Raw genomic sequence first — 23442 nt, 5'->3', positions numbered from 1 at the left:
AATTATAGGGAGAGAAAAAATAAGGTAACCTTGTGCTATGCCTCTCCCGAATTTAGATACGGTACACATAGTTCCAAATAGGTTAAGTCTTGTATTCATATTCACTAGTAGTTCTGTGAACAGTAGACCTCACGCAGTATTCTCATCCACAAGTACCTGATTGGAACTATAGACCTTATGGAGATACAGCAATAGACTGGCTTCTCCACACATCTGTGTAATCACTTGTCAGCTGATTTATGATCAATAATTCTATAGTCTGATTTTTACTCAAATATTGGCGTATGAAGATGGCTCCTTTTTCCTTTCATATTATCTTTGAAATGCAAAATTTCAAAAACTTTGTATATACGTCGACGCGCAATTAAAAATGAGAACATACATGTCAAATTTCATGAAAATCTATTACAGCGTTTCGCCAAACCGTCGACTTGAATCTTAGACCTCACTGCGCTCGGTCAATTAATTTCATATCTATTCATTCATATTAATTTTATAGCATCGATTAGATGCTCTCTGTTCTGCCGTTTGAAGGGTGGCTATTAGAGGTCAGATCCATCAACCACAACTAATATTCAACACAAGTTTTCCAACAACCGTAACCAATATCTTGTAATTTTAATAAATTTATGTTTGTGATAACTCAAGTCATTCTATTCGAAAGGGAGAACCGTGTGTATAGTGAGGTCCACATTATAATGGCAGTGTTTGATCAGCAATGATATTGCTATCCTTGTCTATCATTCAACAAAGCAGATAGCGCTATCATTTCTCGCTTTGCTCTATTGCCAGATCGTCTTTCAACAATGTAGAATTAATAAAATATTTCATCTTAATCATGGAAATTCATTATGAAATTATTGGAAAATATAATTCCTTGCTTAATGAAATAAGAGTTGATTATTTTAAACAAGGATGAATAGTTAATATTACATAAATAAACCTGTATTAGCTACCGTCTATAGAAGGCATTGACAAGACAGAGGATCGGCAACGTTGTTCTTTTATCTTTCTCCACTGCCATTATAACGACGACCTCACTATAGTATATCTTAAACTCGATAAATTCGTGTTTGTGATAACTCAAGTCGTTCTATTCAATATGTATAACTTCCAAAGCTTCAACAAATATATCACGTTCACTACTGCACAAAAACTACATTTCAAAAAGGTTCTTAATGCTGATTTTTCGATAAAACAAGAGTTGAATAACTTTAAAGTTTGCTGCTTTCTTGTTATAAACCATGTATACTTGTGTTGTTGAATGTGATATACCTTCAATATGAGAGAGAAAGAGAGAATGGAAAAGAGGAGGAAAGGAGAGTCATTGACCGTTGAAAGAAAGATACGATCACTTCAAGGCAAATTAGCATCAAGGTCTATCACTATTATTACGATTATCATAACTATTACCTTGTTCATTCCTTCATAACGGCTCTTAATTAGAGTTCAACCGCAAATTTCTCATAAAAATTGAGTAATTCAAAACATTATTGTATCTTGAATGAAAAAGATTAAGAAATTGTCAAAAACCACAGATTTATTGATACTTGGAAAGTTTTGAGTTTCTAAGTATCAATAAATCTGTGGTTTTTGACAATTTCTTAGTCTTTTTCATTCAATGTGAATAATTACCACAATATCAACTTCTCAACTACACAAAAATTGTTGTATCTCTTTAAAATAATGTTTCCTGAGAGTGCAGTCAGTTGGATTGGTTGGTTTAATTTATTGACATCAGTTCACACATCTGATTAGTTATTGATGATTGTTATATTTCTATATTTACTAGTGCCATTCTAAGTGCCGTTTGCACCGTGTCAGTACAAACGGATTCTCAGTTTAAACTGGATTAAATCCATATTAATCCCCTGTTGCACTAAGATCTGTTAAACTATAATCGTGACTAAATTCTATACGAGAACAAAACAGAAAGGCTCCTTTTCAAAAAAGCCTTCTCTGATTCGTTGTAGTGACGTTTAATCATGATTAATATTTAACAAGCTTTCAATAATATTAAATAAACGATGAAAATATAATTTATATCGTCTAATGTTTGAATTCATTAGCCTGGACTTCAAGATAATTGATACATTTTTTTTGTAGATGAGAAGTTAATATTGTGGTGATTATTCATATTTAATGAAAAAGACTAAGAAATTTTCAAAAAACCACAGATTTATTGATACTTAGAAGGACCGGTTTCAGTTATTACACCATACACTGAAACTGTTTTCAGTTTATCAGAGATTGACAATGGTGTAATAACCGGAACCGGTCCTTCTAAGTATCAATAAATCTGTGGTTTTTGACAATTTCTTAGTCTTTTTCATTTGATAATTGATACACATAATCAACTCAGCAATTCAAATTTTCCAGTCATTCTCAACCAACTAAACTTTTAAACTACTATGGTTCACGGGAATAAATCTCTACACAAATTACCTCAAGAGCATTATTTATTTTATATACAAGAAAAATTGAGTGTTGAAGAACACAGATTGGTTCTTACAACAATAGTTAAATTTTGTCAGTTCTAGAATCAGGTCAGTCTGGTATGTAATCCTTCAATTCTTGATCCTCAAGTTTCAGGTCTTCAATTCTTGAACTTCAGGTATTCTTGATCGTAGAATTCGTAGTCATTGATCCTCGAATTCTAGGTCCTCATTTCAAGAAATTCATTTGGATTCAGGTGCAGCAGTGGTTGATTGGACATTGCTGGTTCCAATCTTCACCAAATCGCCGGCGTCGCTCAAAGATGCTGACTCAACAATTGTGTCTGAGCCGGTCTTGATTTCAGCCTGGATTGCTGGGTAGGCGGCCACTCCCGATGTGTACTGGTAGCCTGGGTAGGAGGATGACACATATGCTGAAGGGTAAGCGTATGCGGATTTGGCGTATGGTTGGTAGGAAGAGTACGCATTGTAGCTACCTGAGTATCCTGGGTAGTAGCTACCATAGGCACCATTGTAGGAAGCGCCATAGATACCATTTGCTGCACCGTTGTATCCACCATAGTATTTGCCTGAGTTGTATGCCGAGGAATAATCATAGGCGGATGGTGTGGAGTAGCCGCTGTAGTATTTTCCATACGCCGCAGCAGGAGCATAGCTTCCACTGGAGTAGTATGATGGAGTATAGCTTCCACTGGAGTAGTACGATGGAGTATAGCTGCCACTGGAGTAGTATGAAGGAGTATAGCTGCCACTGGAGTAGTACGATGGAGTATAGCTGCCACTGGAGTAGTACGATGGAGTATAGCTGCCACTGGAGTAGTATGAAGGAGTATAGCTTCCGCTTGAGTAGTGAGATGGTGACACATAGGCACTGGAAGAGTAACCCTTGTACAGGCTTGATCCTGGAGCATAGCTTCCATACCCAGCAGCATAGGATGAGTATCCAGGGTAGCTGTAAGATTGGTAGGCTGGAGCGACAGCGGCCTTCACTGGAGTCTGTTTGGCTGGAATGGGGAACACGCTGGAGTAAGCTGCTGGAGCCTGGTAGTATGAACCCTGGTAGTGGGAGGGTGTGTAAGCGCCCTGGTAGAAGGCTCCTGAGGAGTAGGTTTTGGTGGGAATGACTGGGGCGGGTTTGACTACTGGTGCGGCATGGACTACAGGAGCTGCATGGACCACTGGGGCAGAGTGTACTACTGGTGCAGAATGGACCACTGGAGCAGAGTGTACAACTGGAGCGGCATGGACCACGGGAGCGGAGTGTACAACTGGAGCTGAGTGTACCACTGGAGCAGAGTGTACAACTGGGGCAGAGTGTACCACTGGAGCAGAGTGTACAACTGGGGCAGAGTGTACCACTGGCGCAGAGTGTACATGAGCGGCATGAACAACTGGAGCTGGAGTAGAAGAAACAGTCACCTTGGGGTACACAGCTGGCTGATGGTAGACTGCTGGAGTGTACTGGCTCTGGAAAGCAGGGTAGACTGGAGCCTTCACAACTGGTGCGGCAACAATGGGCTTGTGAATGACTGGCGCTGGAGTGGCTGCAATGATTGATGATACTGAGTCATGGTGGACCTTAGCGGGAACTGCTGGAGTGTAGGCATAGGATCCAGACTGGTAGTAGCTTGGGCTGTAGGCGTTGTGGATGTAGTTAGGGGTGTAGGAACCTTTGTAGTAGTCAGCGTAGTTCTTTCCATAACCGTAGTAGCCTTGATTGTAGGCTGGGTACTGGGAGTATCCTGGGTAGTTGTAGGCAGAGTTATAGTACCCTGATGAGTAGGTCTTGGCGGGGATTACTGCTGGGGCCTTCACAATGGGTGCAGCCACAATAGGCTTCTGAACAATTGGTGCTGGGGTGGATGACAGGATTGATGACACCGAGTCATGGTAAACCTTGGGGGCTTGGTAGTATGCAGGGGCAGCTACACTCTTGTAAGGGATGTAACCAGAGGTTTGGGTCTGGTAGTATCCAGGGTTGTAAGCATTGTGAAGGTAGTTGGGGGTGTAGGCATTCTGGTAACCCTTGTAACCGTAGTAACCTGCATAGTTAGATCCATAAGAAGGTGAGTAGGAAGAGTACACTGGGGCATGGGCATACTTGTAGCTTTCAAATCCGGATGGTTTCACAGCCTCGACCACAACTGGTTTAGGGGTTGACACCACCACTGGGGCAGGGCTAGCAACAGGGGTGATCGATTCGTATTTGGTAGGTTTGGAGTAGATTTGACCAGCGGTTTGGGCATTGTACTTGTAGTATCCAAACGGGTTGGTGTTGTAGGATTTGTAAGCGTCACCATAGTAAGTTCCACTGGGAGCACCATAGCTGTAAGCTCCTCCATAGTTGTAAGCGCTGGGGTAGGAGTAGCTGCCTCCATAGGGATAACTGCCTGCTCCATAGTAGGATGAACCAGAGTTGTATCCATAGTAGGGGTATGATCCATAGTAGGATGAAGCGCCTGAACCATAGTATCCGCTTGATCCATAAGATCCTCCATAGGGATATGAGGATCCGTACTGGTATGAAGATCCAGGATACGATCCATAGGATGATCCTCCATAGTAGGAAGGAGCGTAGGAGTATCCTCCCTGGGAATATGAACCGTAGTAGCTCTTGGGGTAAACTGAGGCCTTGGATCCTGAGGAGTAGGAAGTGTAGGCTCCACCAGAGTACCTCTCAGGTTTGTAGGAGCCATCATCTTCTTCTCCTGCTGATTTGTAGGAGGCAAAGGCTGGAGCGACAGCAGCCGATTTGACTCCTCCAAAGTAGCTGGAGGGAGCGCTGTAGGAGTAGTAACCGCTATCTTGGATCACAGCTGGGGAGGCTGAGACGTGTTGGTCCTCAGCATCGTAGAAGACTGCTCTCTCTTTGATTTTGCTCTCGGCGGGAGCTGTAAGAGGGAATATATAATATTATTAAATAGAAAGACTAGGAAATTTGTCAAATTATCATATCTTTTTTAAAGAGATTTATTTCTCAGCATGGCCTCTGTAAAAGCCTCTATTCTGACTGTGGGACCAATTTTGTACATCATTATTCTCAGATTGATGTCAGGAGAATATTGAAGAGATGGCAAAAATCACCTTCTCATAACAATTAACAATTTATATAAATATCATTTGTAAGTCAGAAGAATCAAATTGGCCTGCTTAAATCTTTGAAGAAGGAGAAGATTAAAATATTCACAATTTTTTTCTGGAAAAATTTGAAAAGGGCTTGATTGTATGCTCTGTAAGTACTGTACTTGAGGGGTGAATCCGATTTACTTATATTTCTATTGATAGATGCATTAATTAGGCCAGAAAACTTGAATGGTTGAAAAAAAAGAAAATCAAATATATTCTCATTAATAGAAATAATTGTAAATTTCAAAAATTGGAATACTTGATTGTAAGCTCATTTGATAAATATTCAGTCTCTCACTTGAAGTACCGGCTGGCGGATTCGGCTGAGCCTAAAGAACGTTTTTTTTACTTTGTGTGCAGAGAGAAAATACTGTGGATATTATTTTCTTCGTTTGTATCATTTAAATTATTTGAGTTGTGTCATTTTCATTTTCTGGTGTTATATTTTAAAAGGGCAAAAATAAGATTCTATTCTATTCTATTCTAGTCTCTTTACTTCCGTTCTGTTCACATTTAGAGCTGAAATAGAGAATAAATAATTTGAGATTGATAGATGGAGAATCAAACTTTATAAACTTGATTTTATTCTCTTAGGCTGCTGAATTAATTAATATTCAATTCAATGACAGGAGTTTCTTCACCATATCAATCCATTTTCAATACAACAGTATCAAATTAATCAATCAATAATCAAGGATCAATATAAAATCAGTTGTATGATATCAAGCAGTATCATCCATTTCAATATCAATCAATGGAATGATGAATCACAAGGCTACGCAGCTACTGTATTCAAGTGAAGTACTTGATACTATATTTGGATTCACAATATTGATCTTGACTTTTTTGATATTAAATTTATTATCACCAAACTCTTTCAGTAACGTATGTTTATTGATTTGTATTCAAAATTTCTCAACGTGATTCGAAATAACGAAATAATGATAGCTTCATGGCTTATCATAATATTTTATGCATATTTTCAAGCTCTTTATTGATTGATTCTTTATTGATTCATACAATAAGTACATCATCAAAAAATAGGGAGAGAAAAATAGCACAAGGTAACATCGTTCTATTCCTTTCCCAAATTTAGATAAGGTTACACATAGTCCAAAGTAGGTTAAGTCTTGTAGTTGTTCACTTTTTTCAGTTCTTGATTATTTTCACACAGTAGATCAACATAATTGAAATAATCCGTTAACAAAATAAATTCAGTTTTTGTTCACTATTATGTCATTGGAATTGTTCACTAAAATGCTAGGATTTACTGCAAATTACAAGGATATTTCAAGAAGTAGTCTATCTGATAACATACTATTGTGTATCTCCAAGAAATCTTTTTCAATTCCATGTATCTTGAGCTTCATTTGATGATCATTGGATTGCTGATCTCTCTAATTATTTTCACAAAGTAGATTTTTAAATTTAGATCCTCCAAAACCAAACATAGAAGAAATATTTCACATTATTATCACTAGAATAGGAAATATTCTTATATCAAAGGATAACTATTTAATTGATGGAAGGCTGTGTGACTATTGAACCGAGTATTAAAAATATTTTATTATTTAGCTTGTAAGTTTTCTCTTGCTAACGTGACACACTATGGAGGTTGAATGACATGATACACACATATTCATGGAGTGAGTATTTTACCAGATTATCTGTTTCACAAAATAAAATATATATTGTTTTGGAAAATTGTATTATTTTTCGGAATAGTCATCTCACCTTCAGCACTCCTCTTTGCTGGGGTTTCCACGGCTTTTCCAAGTACTCCAACTGCGGCTAGTGACAGCAGCACCTGAAAATTTGAAAGAAAATTTAAATGAGATTTGGAAAATGAATTTTCAGACAAAAACTTGTTGAATGAGTCACTGGGGTCATGGAAAAGATTGAATTCGACTATAGTGAGGTCCACGTTACAATGGTAGTGGAGAAAGATAACAGAACAACGTTGCCGATCCTCTGTCTTTTCAATGTCTTCTATAGATGCTAGCTGATACAGGTTTATTGATGTAATATCAACTGTTCATTCTCGTTTAAAATAATCAATTACATTTTATTAAGCTAGAAATTATATTTTTCAATGACTTCATAATGAATTTTCAAGATTAAGATAAAATATTTTGTTGATTAAATGTTAATCCTACATTGTTAAAAGACTATCTGGTAACAGAGCAAAGCGGGAGAGAGATAGCGCTGTCTGCTTTTTTGAATGATAGACAAGGATAGCAATGATAACGTGAACCTCACTATAGAGCAGGTTCATTTTATTTAGAGCAGGTCCTCCTTCTCTATTCCTCTCTGTCCTGTCCTATTCTCTTCAGCATCAATTATAAATTATAAATTATAAATTATAAATTATAAATTATAAATTATAAATTATAAATTATAAATTATAAATTATAAATTATAAATTATAAATTAAATTATAAATTATAAATTATAAATATAAATTATAAATTATAAATTATAAATTATAAATTATAAATTATAAATTATAAATTATAATTATAAATTATAAATTATAAATTATAAATTATAAATTATAAATTATAAATTATAAATTAAATTTATATTAAATCTACTTGAGGTTACTAAAGTTAGTGAGGTCTACAGTTCCATGGCCATCTCTAACACATTAGAGGTGGCTATGATAGTTCTCAAGGATTCACAGCATTTCTATTACACAAAAAGATGAGCACATTTTTCTTTGGAGTATAGTTTTCTCTAACACAAGTAGAATTAATGAATATAAGAATACTGATTTTAACAGTAAGAACTTTGAATCATTATTATCTTAACTCTTATCAAATCAATGCTTCCCTTTCATCCAATGCGAGCAGTTTGGAGTGAATCTCACTGTAAAAATTGTAAGCACATGAAAAACCTTGATCCATTACATTCTCGATTATTATTACATTTATCACGTTACATTGACCAACGATCGATTGAGTCTGATGAATTTGATGAATCATGATCGACAATTTCGGCATTCACCCTGAATACAGCAAGTCAACAAGCGCATTATTCATCCAAACATGTTACGCAACTTGTTGCAATACTCTACTACAATGCAGTCTCCGGTCCAAACATCATTCTTCATTATTCTTGTTTTGAAATAGGGTTTTCGGCGAAACCATTCATGAGTTCCCAGCATAAAGAAGTCGATTTTTTCAAGTCTGATCTTTTGAAAGCAGCAACTCACCCGCAATTATCGAGTTGGGCCGTAAATCAACAGAGTTTGCGAGTGGTTGGCAACTTTCGTTCAACTTGTTGCAAGAGAATTCTCATCCAATTATTAAGTTGAGAAGTGAATCAATAAAATGTGTAAGTGGAGTGCAGCTTGCTTGCAACTTGTTGCAAGTGAAACAACAGCAAATTATTGGAATTGAGACGTAAATCAGAACAGAGTTTGCGAGTGGAATGCAGCTTCTGTGCAACTTCTTGCAAGTGAACGATGGTCTTGAGTGTTTTATAGAGTTTGCGAGTGGTATGCAACTTTTGTGCAACTTGTTGTAAGTGAATTATCACCCAATTTCATTGGAGTTGAGCTGTGAATCAGATGAGTTTACGAAAAGTGTACAACTTCTGAGAATTTTTTTTTCCATTTGACCATACTAGTAGTTCTATGAACAGTAGACCTCACGCAGTATTCTCATCCACAAGTACCTGATTGAAACTATAGAACTTATGGAAATACAGCAATAGACTGGCTTCTCCACACATCTGTGTAATCACTTGTCAGCTGATTTATGATGAATAATTATTCTATAGTCTGATTTTTACTCTAATATTGGCGTATGAAGGAGGCTCCTTTTTCGTTTTATATTATTCTTGAAATGCAAAATTTCCAAAAACCTTGTATATACGTCGACGCGCAATTAAAAAAGGAACATACCTGTCAAATTTCATGAAAATCTATTACCGCGTTTCGCCGTAAATGCGCAACATAATTATAAACATATAAACATTTAAACATTAAGAGAAATGCCAAACCGTCGATTTGAATCTTAGACCTCACTTCACTCGGTCAACTATGCGATAGCAGTCGGCAATTCATCGAAAATACTTTTTAAAACAATTCTAGATTGATCATGGAAGATAACACCAACATCCTTGTGATATTCTCTAACTACTGAAGGAATTAAATTGAATTGCGGCCTTTTGAAATTCTAGGAGGCCGAAGTTAGGGGTCAACCGGCCCTCTCTTACACTTAAACATTCTCTAAGAAGAAAGGAAGAGAGCAACGTTGCAGAAGGAGAAAGAGAAGAAGCTCCGCCTACTTTCTCATACTGTCTTTCTCTCTCCTGATTGGTCGACAGTTCAAAGTGACTGATTCCGGATTCAGTCGCTAGATAGCAGCAGCTGCTGGCTAGAGTCATACTCTTGTTGAATTGTTGAAAAACAATTCTCCAATTCTGATAATTCAGGTAGAGAGTAGGAAGACGCTTGTAGATGTGTGCTTCTTCAAAATATAAATATATTTCATTTCCTCAAATTGGAGAAGTTCAGCTGATTAGAAATAAGATGGAGAAGAAAGAGAAGAAAAAAAAGAATAAGAAGAAGAAGAAGAAGAGAAAGGAGAAGGTTGCCGGTGAATGATAGCTTCAAGTATTTTCTACAAGCGTTCAAATATTTTATATACGAATTGTGATTGGGATTGGGGCATGCTTGATGCATGCCGTATTCCTGTCTCATCTTCAGCAACATGGAGCAAGTGGAGGAGTTGATCCAAAGTTGCATGCAACTCGTAGGTTAAGCAAGTAAAGTGGCATAGACGACTAAATGAACTAGTCTTGAATCAGTGATAGTGGGTGTAAACTAGTCAGAGATTAAGACGTCAAGTGGAAAATTATCTCTTCAGTTCTCCATGATGATTATTGGCTTTTGTGTACCAGATTTTCCCATGAACTCTTCGCAATGTGGCAATCTCAGAAGTCAATAGTATAGTCTAGTTTTCATCTTTTGATTTCCAAACGCTCTAGTAAGGTCCACGTTATAATGACAGTAGAAAAAGAAAACATAGAAGATGTACCAGGAATGAAGATCCACCATCATCGGTAAATTAAGAATCAATATGCAAAATTTCAAGTTAATCAGTTGAGTAGTTGAGACGTGATGATGCGTCATTCGTGGATTTCTTACCCCGCACGTATATAAGCCGATTCTTTCCTTTATTATTATAGATAACAAAACTAGTTTGCTTCCACAATAAGGCTAGTTTTACATTCATTCGGTTCGTTTCGTTTTCGATTCGTTTTCGGCAAATTCCGATAAGTGTGAAACGGTAATTCGGTTTGAATTCGGTACCGAATAGAAACCGCATAAAACCGAACGCCCACTTGACTCTAATAAATTCCATCAGGTTTCAATTCGTTGCCAGCGAGAGATTACTTTCACACACTTTCGGTTCGGTTCGGTTTGTTTCGTTTTCGGCAAATTCTGGTAAGTGTGAAACGATGATTCGGTTTGAATTCGGTACCGAATAGCAACCGCATAGCACCGAACGCCCCCTCGACACGAATAGGTTTCACTATATTCGAATGCGTTGCTAGGGAAACAGGAAAAAACAAAAGTCTTTTACACACGCTTGCCTTTTATGTTTTTATTTTAACCTGATATCGTGATTATCTGTTTCAAAAATTTCCAAGTCAAAATCATGTGGTCATTCATTTCTGTTAGTTCACAGAAACATTTTTTTCTCAATGAATAGTTTGCTGAAAAAATATGAAAGATATAAATTAAAACTTAGGGAGAATTTTTTTTCAATTTTTCCTCGAATATTACATGATTTCATCAATGGAGAGAAGAGATGAAGTTTATATACCATGTGTCAAAACAAGGAACAAATTTTCAATTTAAAAAGATAATTTCTCTGAACATCCAAAATTAACATAAATAATTCACAATTTTTAATTAACTTTAAAATTTTGTTGTTCAAGAGATAACATCTAACAATTTAACACCAGCTTTTATATTTAAATATACCTGCATGAACTGTGAAAATCCAAACACAGCTGTGTTTGAGAAGAAAATACCTAATTAGAACCGTACGAATTAAAACCTGACATGTATGAAAGCCTCATTCGTTTTCGGTAACGAACCGAACCGAACCGAAAACGAACCGAATCGAATGAAACCGAAAGCGTGTGAAGCTAGCCTAACAATATCCATCCACATAAGGATTCAGGCAATCTTTTATTTCTCTGTTGATAATTCGAAATCTGGAAACATTTTCTTGACATTTCAAACAAATTTGAAAGACGTTGAGCAGATGAGGAAATATTTGAAGGATCAGTACTGAGATAAGAAAACATAGAAGATATACCAGGAATGAAGATCCACCAAGGATCACCGATTTCTTAAAATATGTGTTAAAACTCAACCTTGGATAACCACAAAAAGAATACCACTGTTCTCCAGAAAAGCTATAGTTCGGTAGCGGATCCAACAAAACTTTCTTGAATAATATTAACATAATTATCTTCTTTTTCAAGGAAATATTTATTTTCGTCGGTCAGAAAACAATAGGCTATTGATAAGGTATAACTTATTCTGTTTGAAAGTGAAACAAAGAATATTATGTGAACAATAAATAAGTCTATTGCCTAACTTCGGAACTGCAAAAAACTTGCTTTTGTTATGAAAGTGGGATCGTAAAGACACTGGAATGTGAGGATTCGGGCACTTAAATTTGAAGCTCTGAAGTCACCTGCTTTCAAGTTTGTAACCATAAAAGGGTTCCAGTGTTACAATAAATTTATCTTATAATATATCTGAATAATATATTTTGCTTAGAACCTTCAAGGTCCCAACTATGAACTTTAGTGCTTTTGAAGATTAAAGTGCTATGATATTACTTCTTATATTTTTATACTCTTTTAAAATTGGATCTACATTCAATATATTAGTACTAGTAATTCTGTGACCAGTAGACCTCACGTAGTTTTCTCATCCACAAGTATCTGATGTCATATTTTCTAGTTGATTTAGTTGAATCACAAATTCACAGTTGAATCATAATCCACTAAACTCAGTTCACGTTTGAATTTGTATCCCATAATATGATGATTTATCCAGTTTCGTGATAATCTTTTCTTCTGATGAAAATATTCCTCAACTATTTTGAAATTAATTTTTTTCAATCAAGGATATTATAATTTCTTCAGCATTATTCAGTTCATTTAATCATTTTTTATTCTATTTTCAATCACCTATTGAATTTGTTTTACAAATGTGAGAATATTAATACTGATGGGCACGCATTATAAAAAATATTGAAACCCCACCTTAAACATTACACGGCCAGACATCTGTGTAATACATGCAATGAATAATCCACTTGTCAGCTGATTGATTATGAATAATTCTATAGTCTGACTAATCCTGTCTTCAGAGTAAATGATATAGTGATATCAGAGTATGGAGGAAATCCATACATATTATCCTTTCATATTATCCTTAGAATTCAGAATTTCAACGACGCGCAGTTAATAAAGGAATATTCCTGCCAAATCTAATAGAATTCTATCAACGCGTTTGACCATAATCGCGTTACATACAAACAGTCAAAAGCAAATCGAGTTGAAACATAGACCTCACTACGTTCGGTCAATTATTCTTCATATTATAAAGATATGCTACATGGGACTGACATGTCTTCCATATTCAGAGACGGACAGCTCTAAATCTGTGTATTTTTCAAAGATTATTATTGTAAAGTAGTAACCTCTCAGTTAAAAAGGTCAGATTTAATGGTTAAAGAATCCAATTGAATTAAACCACCGTAGAATGACGTCATAGCATCGTCATCAAATTCTTTTCGTCCTCTGATTCTTCTGGCATTGCATAATTTTAATCGAATTATAGTACAATTTATAAGAGACATTAATTTGTGCTGAGTAGTGGTACATGTATAAAATAAAGGCAAGAATTGGCTTATACATCATCGTCTGAACTACTGGACTGATCAACTTGAAATCTTGCATTTAGATTCTTAATTTACGGAGGATGGTTATAGGCCTGTTTTAAATTATTGAAGATTACAGTAAGTCAAGTTCTTAGTTTGTAGAGTTTTTAATTCGACCCTTGCGGGGCACGGGTTACCTGCCAGTACACAATAATATCATAGAGAAACAATAGCGTAAGTAGATATCCCATGGTATAATGAGTCTATGTCGCAACTTTTACTGTTAATTCAAGCCGATTACTGTCGATTTTTACTGTTTTGGCCGGGTGAGAGTGTATGAACGGCACAGTATGAGAAACTACCAGTGTCACACAGCTTCAAGGGAAAGAACTACGTGGACTATCGGCTTGAGATAACAGTATAAAAGTTACGACATTAACTCCCTATACCATGTGATATCTACTTATGCTATTGTTTCTCTATGATAATATTGAGTATATCTACATAGCAGGAGACTAGAATATCTTCAACAAGCTCCCATTCTCTACTCTCTATGAATGGGGAGAGTTTGCCATTGAAAAGTCAATCAAAAGTAATAGAGCTATTTTCATCAGATACTACGGTATAACAAGCTCAGATGAATCACTTGAATTGTTCTGAAATAATATAACGAGATAGCTGTACATTTCATACGAGAAATAATGGCGAATAAAAATGTATAGGTATACCGAGATTGTAGACACGCACCTATTCAAAAGCGGTTAAAAATATACAGGTACCTATACTAAGTGATAGTAATAGTAACCTTGACATGGAAAAGTGACTAACAGAAAAGAAATAATCACAGTTCCAACACCTAATTTACTATTGCACTTCCTGTTGGTTAAGAATAGAACGTTTCTATTCTAAAACGGTTCTTGAGACTTATTTAAATATCTAAGGAGATTGAAGAGAGTGTAGTGCGTGACCTATCTAAATATGGAGGTGGAAAATATTAGTCTATTGCTGGAAATTATATGGAGATTGAGAACCCAAAGGTCAGAAACTAAAGGTCGTGGGTTAATCAAACAGAGATGTGATAATTCTACAATTTCAAAACTAGATTCTAGTATTTATCTCAAGTTACTGATTTAGATATGTTCTCTCTTTTGTTTCTCTTGTGTGTTAATGCAAAGTTCATCCAGACCTTCACAACTTGGAAACTTGACTTTGATGTGATGTCTTGACAAGATGAACTTTTATAATCTGTGAATTATCTTCTTGAAGTAGAATTGTTCAGCTGCGTTTACACCAAAGTTATGAACAGAATGTTTATTTCTCCGTCCTTATAGATTCTATTAAATTGAACATAGCTTATCATAAACATGATGAACATATGTGTTTGTCAAGTTCCGTTCAATCAAATAGAATCTTTAAGGACGGAAAAATTAACAATTTGTTGATAACTTTGGTGTAAACGCAGCTTCCAGTTTTGCTTCAAGATGATGATTTGATTGGGAGATGAATGCTGACAATGAGCACTTGATAACTTCAGCACCGTATTTTGGGAACCGATAGGAAATTATTCAGATAAAATAGATTAATTGTATTCGATTATCACAATTAGGTTCCTGTGATGAAGTTTCAAGTTTAGTTGAGGAGACTTCATTTGCTGGAGCGTTTTTTCCTAGCATTCAAAATGGAAAATATATTACAATAATCCGTAGTAGGCCCCACATTACAGCTTATTTCGATTTTATTTCAAATACTGTAGACTCTTATTGTTTGAAACAGGGTTTGGAAGTATCACTGAAAAATGAATTTTATCTAAACTTGTGACTGTTGACCTTTAGAACAATATATGACACTGGGACCCGGTTGCACAAAAGCCGGTTAAATGTTAATTGTGATTACTTTCACGAACAGCAGTCAGAGAGGTTTCTTCGAAAAAAGGCTTCTCTGATTGGTTCTCGTGAAATTATTCTCGATTAAAATTCAAACGTCTTTTCTGCCACGGGCACTGAATATGTCTATTTTAGTCTTCAGACGAAGCCTTCATGATGTGCGAATTATCAATTAAAATCTTATTTGAAACTCAGGTTATTTCATCAATCTGAATATTTCCCACAAGACACGGTGTGAATAGCCTACAGTGTAATGGAATGAATTCCAATTCTTCCGAAGAAAATCATGTTGGAATTTAATGGATATTGTCCCAAATCGGTGAAAATTGGTTAATCCCAAACAATTTGCCAGTTCAACTCTATAAACTTGATTGCTGATGAAACTCACTTTCATTTCTAGAGATAAAATTTTATATAAGTCATAGAATTGATTCGATTTGTTTCAATACTGAGTTTGGAACATTCAATGAAATAAATGAGATTTAACTAGACTTGACAACAAGTATATTCTCAGAATAGTTTATTAAACAATATTATGTATAAATTTCCAACCCAGTCGATGTGAATATAAATAAATTATAACAGAATTTGCAAGAGTTCATAGAATTATTAAGGCACTATTTCAACTCGGTTGAATGAAGTTCATAGCTTATATTTTATGGAACAAACCATGCCAATTTATAGCTTTGAAGATGCCAATATTATAATCGATCCCATTGTAAACTGAACTAAGGTTCGTTATTTAAAAAAATGCCAAAATAGACTAAATGCGGTGGAAGGAAACTAGTTTTTTATCAAACAAATTATATTTGTAACATCCAAGAAATGAATAGCGTATCATAAACACTAATTCTTCTATAATTCATCAAACAAAACTAACCTCATGTATATTTCTAGTTTTACCGTACAAAATACGAATATAACAAATTGAGTCTGATTTGAATTCCCAATTTGTAGCATCCAAAATATTTTTTTATTCATTATTCATTCATAAAGTAAGTATATCATCGAAATGTTAGGGAGAGTATGTTGAGTGGTCCATTATAAAACCTCATTATTTATCAAATAAAACGAGCCTCATGTATATTTTCATTTGTACCATACTAAATGCGAATATAACAAATCGCCTCTCATTTAAAATACCCAAATGTGTGAAAATTATTTATCGAGCTCTATTTTTCAGAAACGAAATCTCAAAGATGTCTTAAAATAATGAATTTTCTCGAAGCACGCCATTAATTTGAACACCTACATGTAATAATATTATATATAAATCGATCTCTATTTTTTAGGAACGAATTCTCAAAACACCTATACTACATTTGATAATATCATTTATCAATCGAACTCTATTTTTCAGAAACAGAATCTCAAAAATGTTTTAAAATAATGAATGCTCTCGAAAAACATCATTAATTTGAACACCTACATGTGATAATATTATAAATATAAATCGATCTCTATTTTTTCAGGAACGAATTCTCTAATCACCTATACTACATTTGATAATATCATTTATTAATCGAACTCTATTTTTCAGAAACAGAATCTCAAAAATGTTACAAATAATCAATCTTCTCGAAACACATCATTAATTTGAACACCTACATTATGAGAATATATTATTATACATTAATCGAACTCTATTTTTCAGAAACAGAATCTCAAAAATGTTACAAATAATCAATCTTCTCGAAACACATCATTAATTTGAACACCTACATTATGAGAATATATTATTATACATTAATCGAACTCTATTTTTCAGAAACGGAATCTCAAAAATGTTCCAAAATAATGCATTTTGTGAAGACTTACCATTAATTTGAAGAAGGCCATGATGCAGCTTCCAATGTGTGATCCTATGTGGGACTGGCCTGCCTTATCCAAGTGACAGCAATGATATATATAGCCTAGTCAGAGATTCACCAACTTTATCGTCTGCCCTGGGTTGGAGGCTAATATTTTGCATATTTTTCACCAATACACACACACAATCACACTAAAATACAGGCTGAAACACTCACACAAGTGTAAAAAAGCACACTCACACATGTTCAATATTGTAGTCTGGATTTTATGTCCAGTTGATGAGATCCATTTGTCAGTATTCCTTGTATAGATACAATCTATACTTTCCATTTAACTAATGCTGACAGGAATGAAGTGAATCCTGGTGGAGATTGATATATTTATGTACATCATTGAGAGAGATATATATTGTTGGACAATAAAAATTCCGCTCGCTGATTGGCTGAAATTCATCACCAGACAGTTGTGGAATAATATATTGTCGTCCTAGGTCGCCATCATTTGTTGTCTTTGTCTTATTGTTGCAGGTGGAAACCTGTAAAAAAGAGAGGAAAAATGGAAGGAAGAGAGAAAAATGGCGGACCAGTTCATCAGGATGATGGCTAGTGGAAGTAATCTGTTAACTAGAAATTGGTGTGAAGATGAGCCAAGTTTTAGTGGAAAAGGAAGAAAGAGAAGGAGAGAATTGAATTGAATTGAATTGAATCGCTGCCTTTATTAAAAACCTACTTTTATTAAAATTAAGAGAGTGAGAGAGTGAGCGAGAAAGAGAGAGATAGAGAAGGAGGGTCAAAATAAGATTGGAAGAAGAGGAAAGATGAAAAGCTGTAGAGGAAAGGGAAGGCAGAGAAGAGAGAAAAAGAACGAGAAGAAGGGTGGACAGGAGACTGGAAGAAGAGGAAAGATGAAAAACTGTAGAAGAAAAGGGAGACAGAAAAGAGAGAAAGAAAAAGAAAAGAAGGGTGGAGAGAAGACTGGAAAAAGAGGAAAAATGAAAAGCTCTAGAGGAAAAGGAAGATCGAGAAGAGATGAGAAGGGATGAGGAGGAAAGAAAATTAAGGGAAGAATAGGTGGGAAAGAAGAGGAAGAAAAGAAGAAAAGAGGAAAATAAAGATGAATCAACTAGGGAGAATGATTGGAAGAAGCAGATTAGAAGAAAATGAGAAGCATGGTGTAGGGAGAATAGAAAAGTAGAAGATGGAATAGTAAGATATCCAATAAGAAAGACAAAGAATGAAATGAGAGGACGTTGAAAGCAAAGGGAAGTAGAAAAGAAGAGAAGGGAAGATGGATTTAGTGCAAAGATTAAATGGAAGAAGGAGATTAGGAAATTATTAGAAGCATGTGAAGGTAGAGTTAGTAGAGGATTAGATTAGAGTTCTTTATTAATGTATGTAACAATACATTCTTGCTTATCCACTAATTTACACTTAGTAATGACAGTATAGCTAATTTTCCAATGATTTTCATAAAGTCTGAAGAATATTATTAATTACAATGAAGATTGAATGTAATTTGTAAATCGATATAGTATCTTATGTAACAAGGATGGGAAGGGGCCTTTTGCAGGCGATAATGATGTTTCGAATTTCATTCGAGCATTGCCAAAGACATTCATGTCCAAGTAACGTACACTATTTTTTGTCATAATTATCTAAAGAAGAATAATTGAGAAATAGAAAACATTACCTGCTTGTGCTGACGTTACTACATGCATGACGTTAAACATAACCTAGTTTACAAATTCCGAATCAGGAATTTTAAGGAAGTTGACAAAACTTCCACCTGGAGTGCTGAAGGTGTCTTTTTTGTAGCAGTTTTGCTGTTCCTATTTCGGAACTAGGAAACATACTCGACTGTAAAAAAACATATGGTTTCATTACAGTAGAGTATGCTGTAATGAGAATCATATGTTTATTTGTTCTGCAAACAGCTGTTTACCGGATTGATTTCATGCATGGAAAACAGCTGAAATTGGATGACTATGACAAAAATATAATAATAGTAATGTAATCACAGGAATCGCCGGTGTTTCAACAAATAATAGAATGTTGACTCTCTGTAAAGGATATAAGATTATATCCTTCACATTAACTCACACCCGACAGAGGTGACGGGAAGAAAAGAAGAGGGGGAAGATGACTAGAAGAAAAGGGAAGATGACAAGCTGTAGAGAAAAAGGGAGACAAAGAAGAGAGGAGAGGGAGAAAAACGAATGGGAAGATGGAAAAAAGAGAAGAAAGAAGGAAATAAGGAGAGAGAGGTGAGAAATAGAAGGAGCATAAAGAAAAAAGGACAGGAAAGGAAGAAAAAAGGAGAGATGAATCCGGTGAAGAGAATGATTGAAAAGAGAATTGGAGAGGATTCAGGAGAAGATAAAAGAGATAAAGAGAATGGTTTGAAGAAATTGGTGAGAAGTGAAAAAGAGACGAAGATGTAGAATAATGATGTTGGAAGTTGAAAACGTTACGACAAGTGGACGATGATGAACGCAAGCTGAAATGAAAATGAGAGTAAACTGGAGAGGAAGAAGAGGTGCTTGAATTAAGTTTTAATAATATATTATTATTTATCTGATTTGTTGAATGATAGCCAAGGATATCAACACCAATGTTAATTAAATACTGCAATTATAACGTGGACCACACTACAGTGACAATAAAGTTTTCAATAGTCAATACAGTAGAAGCAACTTTAATAACTCTCTGATATCCTGAAACTTTGATATTAAATTGATATGAGCTTAGTACATCTCTAAATTTTAGGGCCCGGTTGCACAAAAGCCGGTTGAATTTCAACCGTGATTAATTCTACGAGAAGCTGTCTTTACAAAAAGCCTTCTCTGATTCACGTGGAATTGATCACGATTAAAATTCAACCGGCTTTTGTGAAACCGGCACTAACTGTTGATACACTTTAATATTAAATAATCATAATATCCAGTATATTGGAGATCGATTTGAACGTCAGTTGAGAGATGTACTCTGTCACACAGCTTCGACCAATCACAGACGAGCAGGAGTTCCACTCTCACTTTTCACAGCTTCTTATTGGCTGACACAAAATCGTCATTGCTTCATAGTCGCCATTCCGTTCTACCAATAGGATCGCATCATTGTTGTTGAGGCTTCTTCATTTCTGACTAGCAGGGTAGCAGGTAACAAGTTCTCTGCAACAGTCTAATTAAAAGCTCGACAACTGAAAACTTGACATTCTGGAATCTTGAAGAATTTTAAATATACCTATAACTTTTTTAACTGAATTCAATTTACCTCATCTCATCCCATATATTCCAAGCAAAGATCATTTGAATACATACTATTCCAGACAGTGCATTATGTAAGCTGGACATTTCCAATTACTTCAAACAAATATATTATGAAACTTATTTTGAAATGTTTAAACTGAATAGGTACATTAAACCTCATCCCATTTTGTTGTAGTCTATTCCTAGTACAGATAATCTGAATCCAATCTTTATCGTTTCATGTGAAAACATCATATGGTTTCATTACAGTAGAGTATGCTGTAATGAGAATCATATGTTTATTTGTTCTGCAAACAGCTGTTTACCGGATTGATTTCATGCATGGAAAACAGCTGAAATTGGATGACTATGACAAAAATATAATAATAGTAATGTAATCACAGGAATCGCCGGTGTTTCAACAAATAATAGAATGTTGACTCTCTGTAAAGGATATAAGATTATATCCTTTACATTAACTCACACCCGACAGAGGTGACGGGAAGAAAAGAAGAGGGGGAAGATGACTAGAAGAAAAGGGAAGATGACAAGCTGTAGAGAAAAAGGGAGACAAAGAAGAGAGGAGAGGGAGAAAACGAATGGGAAGATGGAAAAAAGAGAAGAAAGAAGGAAATAAGGAGAGAGAGGTGAGAAATAGAAGGAGCATAAAGAAAAAAGGACAGGAAAGGAAGAAAAAAGGAGAGATGAATCCGGTGAAGAGAATGATTGAAAAGAGAATTGGAGAGGATTCAGGAGAAGATAAAAGAAGATAAAGAGAATGGTTTGAAGAAATTGGTGAGAAGTGAACAAAGAGACGAAGATGTAGAATAATGATGTTGGAAGTTGAAAACGTTACGACAAGTGGACGATGATGAACGCAAGCTGAAATGAAAATGAGAGTAAACTGGAGAGGAAGAAGAGGTGCTTGAATTAAGTTTTAATAATATATTATTATTTATCTGATTTGTTGAATGATAGCCAAGGATATCAACACCAATGTTAATTAAATACTGCAATTATAACGTGGACCACACTACAGTGACAATAAAGTTTTCAATAGTCAATACAGTAGAAGCAACTTTAATAACTCTCTGATATCCTGAAACTTTGATATTAAATTGATATGAGCTTAGTACATCTCTAAATTTTAGGGCCCGGTTGCACAAAAGCCGGTTGAATTTCAACCGTGATTAATTCTACGAGAAGCTGTCTTTACAAAAAGCCTTCTCTGATTCACGTGGAATTGATCACGATTAAAATTCAACCGGCTTTTGTGAAACCGGCACTAACTGTTGATACACTTTAATATTAAATAATCATTAATATCCAGTATATTGGAGATCGATTTGAACGTCAGTTGAGAGATGTACTCTGTCACACAGCTTCGACCAATCACAGACGAGCAGGAGTTCCACTCTCACTTTTCACAGCTTCTTATTGGCTGACACAAAATCGTCATTGCTTCATAGTCGCCATTCCGTTCTACCAATAGGATCGCATCATTGTTGTTGAGGCTTCTTCATTTCTGACTAGCAGGGTAGCAGGTAACAAGTTCTCTGCAACAGTCTAATTAAAAGCTCGACAACTGAAAACTTGACATTCTGGAATCTTGAAGAATTTTAAATATACCTATAACTTTTTTAACTGAATTCAATTTACCTCATCTCATCCCATATATTCCAAGCAAAGATCATTTGAATACATACTATTCCAGACAGTGCATTATGTAAGCTGGACATTTCCAATTACTTCAAACAAATATATTATGAAACTTATTTTGAAATGTTTAAACTGAATAGGTACATTAAACCTCATCCCATTTTGTTGTAGTCTATTCCTAGTACAGATAATCTGAATCCAATCTTTATCGTTTCATGTGAAAACATCATAGTGATACCTCAATATTCGCATAATATTCCATCATATTTCTTTGTTCAATATTATTGTGAAAATCTCCAGTCTGTATGTGATCTATAATATTTTATTCTACTCTTGCTGGTATTTATTCTCAATGTAAGATGAAGTAAAACACATCTTTACTATAATAAATGAAAACACTGGCTTATACACGTACGAGATAGGAAAATTATGTTTGACGCATCATCACGTCTGAACTACTGGACTGATTACCTTGAAATTTTAATCGATTCTTAACTAGTAATTCTGTGAACAGTAGACCTAGCGCTCAGTGAGTTACATTGACCTGTTGTTATGTTTCTCAGAAATTAAAAAATGATTTATCAATTAAAAATGTCTAGAAAAAATCCTAAATAAACATAGGCCTAGAGCTCTCTGTCCTATATCGCACAGTGACGTGGCGTCCCGGAAAGTGAGTGTGAGCGCTTTTATCAGGTCTGGCTGCAACTGTCTACAACGTTGATGGAAAGATACAATTTTCAAGATGTTCGATGTTTTTGAACGGGTAGTATTATAGTCAACTGTCTACTAACGTTAATGGAAAGATACATTTTCAAGATGTTCGATGTTTTTGAACGGGTAGTATTATAGTCAACTGTCTACTAACGTTAATGGAAAGATACATTTTCAAGATGTTCGATGTTTTTGAACGGGTTGTATTATAGTCCACTAGACAGCTGATTTATGATGAATAATTCAATAGTCTGATTTTTACGGTAATATTGGCGTATGAAGGAGGCTCCTTTTTCCTTTTATATTATCCTTGAAATGCAAAATTTCCAAAAACCTTGTATATACGTCGACGTGCAATTTAAAAAGGAACATACCTGTCAAATTTCATGAAATTCTATTACCGCGTTTCGCCGTAAATGCGTAACATAAAAACATATAAACATTTAAACATTAAGAGAAATGCCAAACCGTCTACTTGAATCTTAGACCTCACTCCGCTCGGTCAATAACCGAGGATGATTATGAGCCTTTTTTCAATATTCTTCAAAATTTTATCACGTCAAGTTTTCAGTTTTTCAATCCATAGCCTACTATAATAAAGGAAAGAACTTGCTTATACACGTACGGGA

The 23442-nt window shown here is 35.1% G+C and overlaps 1 protein-coding gene across 1 annotated transcript; it reads right to left on the bottom strand.

The window, feature by feature from the left end:
- Positions 1-2441: 2441 nt before the first annotated feature.
- Positions 2442-17299, bottom strand: LOC111052121 (adhesive plaque matrix protein). Its single transcript, XM_022338750.2, has 3 exons — positions 17203-17299; positions 7317-7389; positions 2442-5347 (listed from the first exon to the last, which is right to left on the bottom strand). Exons 1-3 carry the CDS (start codon positions 17221-17223, stop codon positions 2679-2681), a joined length of 2763 nt encoding a protein of 920 aa, XP_022194442.2. The 5' UTR covers positions 17224-17299; the 3' UTR covers positions 2442-2678.
- Between the last annotated feature and the right edge of the window lie 6143 nt (positions 17300-23442).

The sequence above is a fragment of the Nilaparvata lugens genome, chromosome 11, assembly GCF_014356525.2.
Source record: "Nilaparvata lugens isolate BPH chromosome 11, ASM1435652v1, whole genome shotgun sequence".
Classification (NCBI taxonomy): domain Eukaryota; kingdom Metazoa; phylum Arthropoda; class Insecta; order Hemiptera; family Delphacidae; genus Nilaparvata; species Nilaparvata lugens.
Note: the sequence above shows the minus strand (reverse complement) of the source record. Positions and strands in the feature narration are given on the sequence as shown.

What these genes read in the sequence shown, in the direction of transcription:
- LOC111052121 (XM_022338750.2), bottom strand. Translation starts at nt 17,223, where the DNA reads ATGGCCTTCTTCAAATTAATG. An exon ending in TGGCCTTCTTCAAATTAATG is followed by an intron (nt 7,390 to 17,202) that starts GTAAGTCTTCAC and finishes TCAAATTTTCAG; the next exon opens with GTGCTGCTGTCACTAGCCGC. An exon ending in AGCAAAGAGGAGTGCTGAAG is followed by an intron (nt 5,348 to 7,316) that starts GTGAGATGACTA and finishes TCCCTCTTACAG; the next exon opens with CTCCCGCCGAGAGCAAAATC.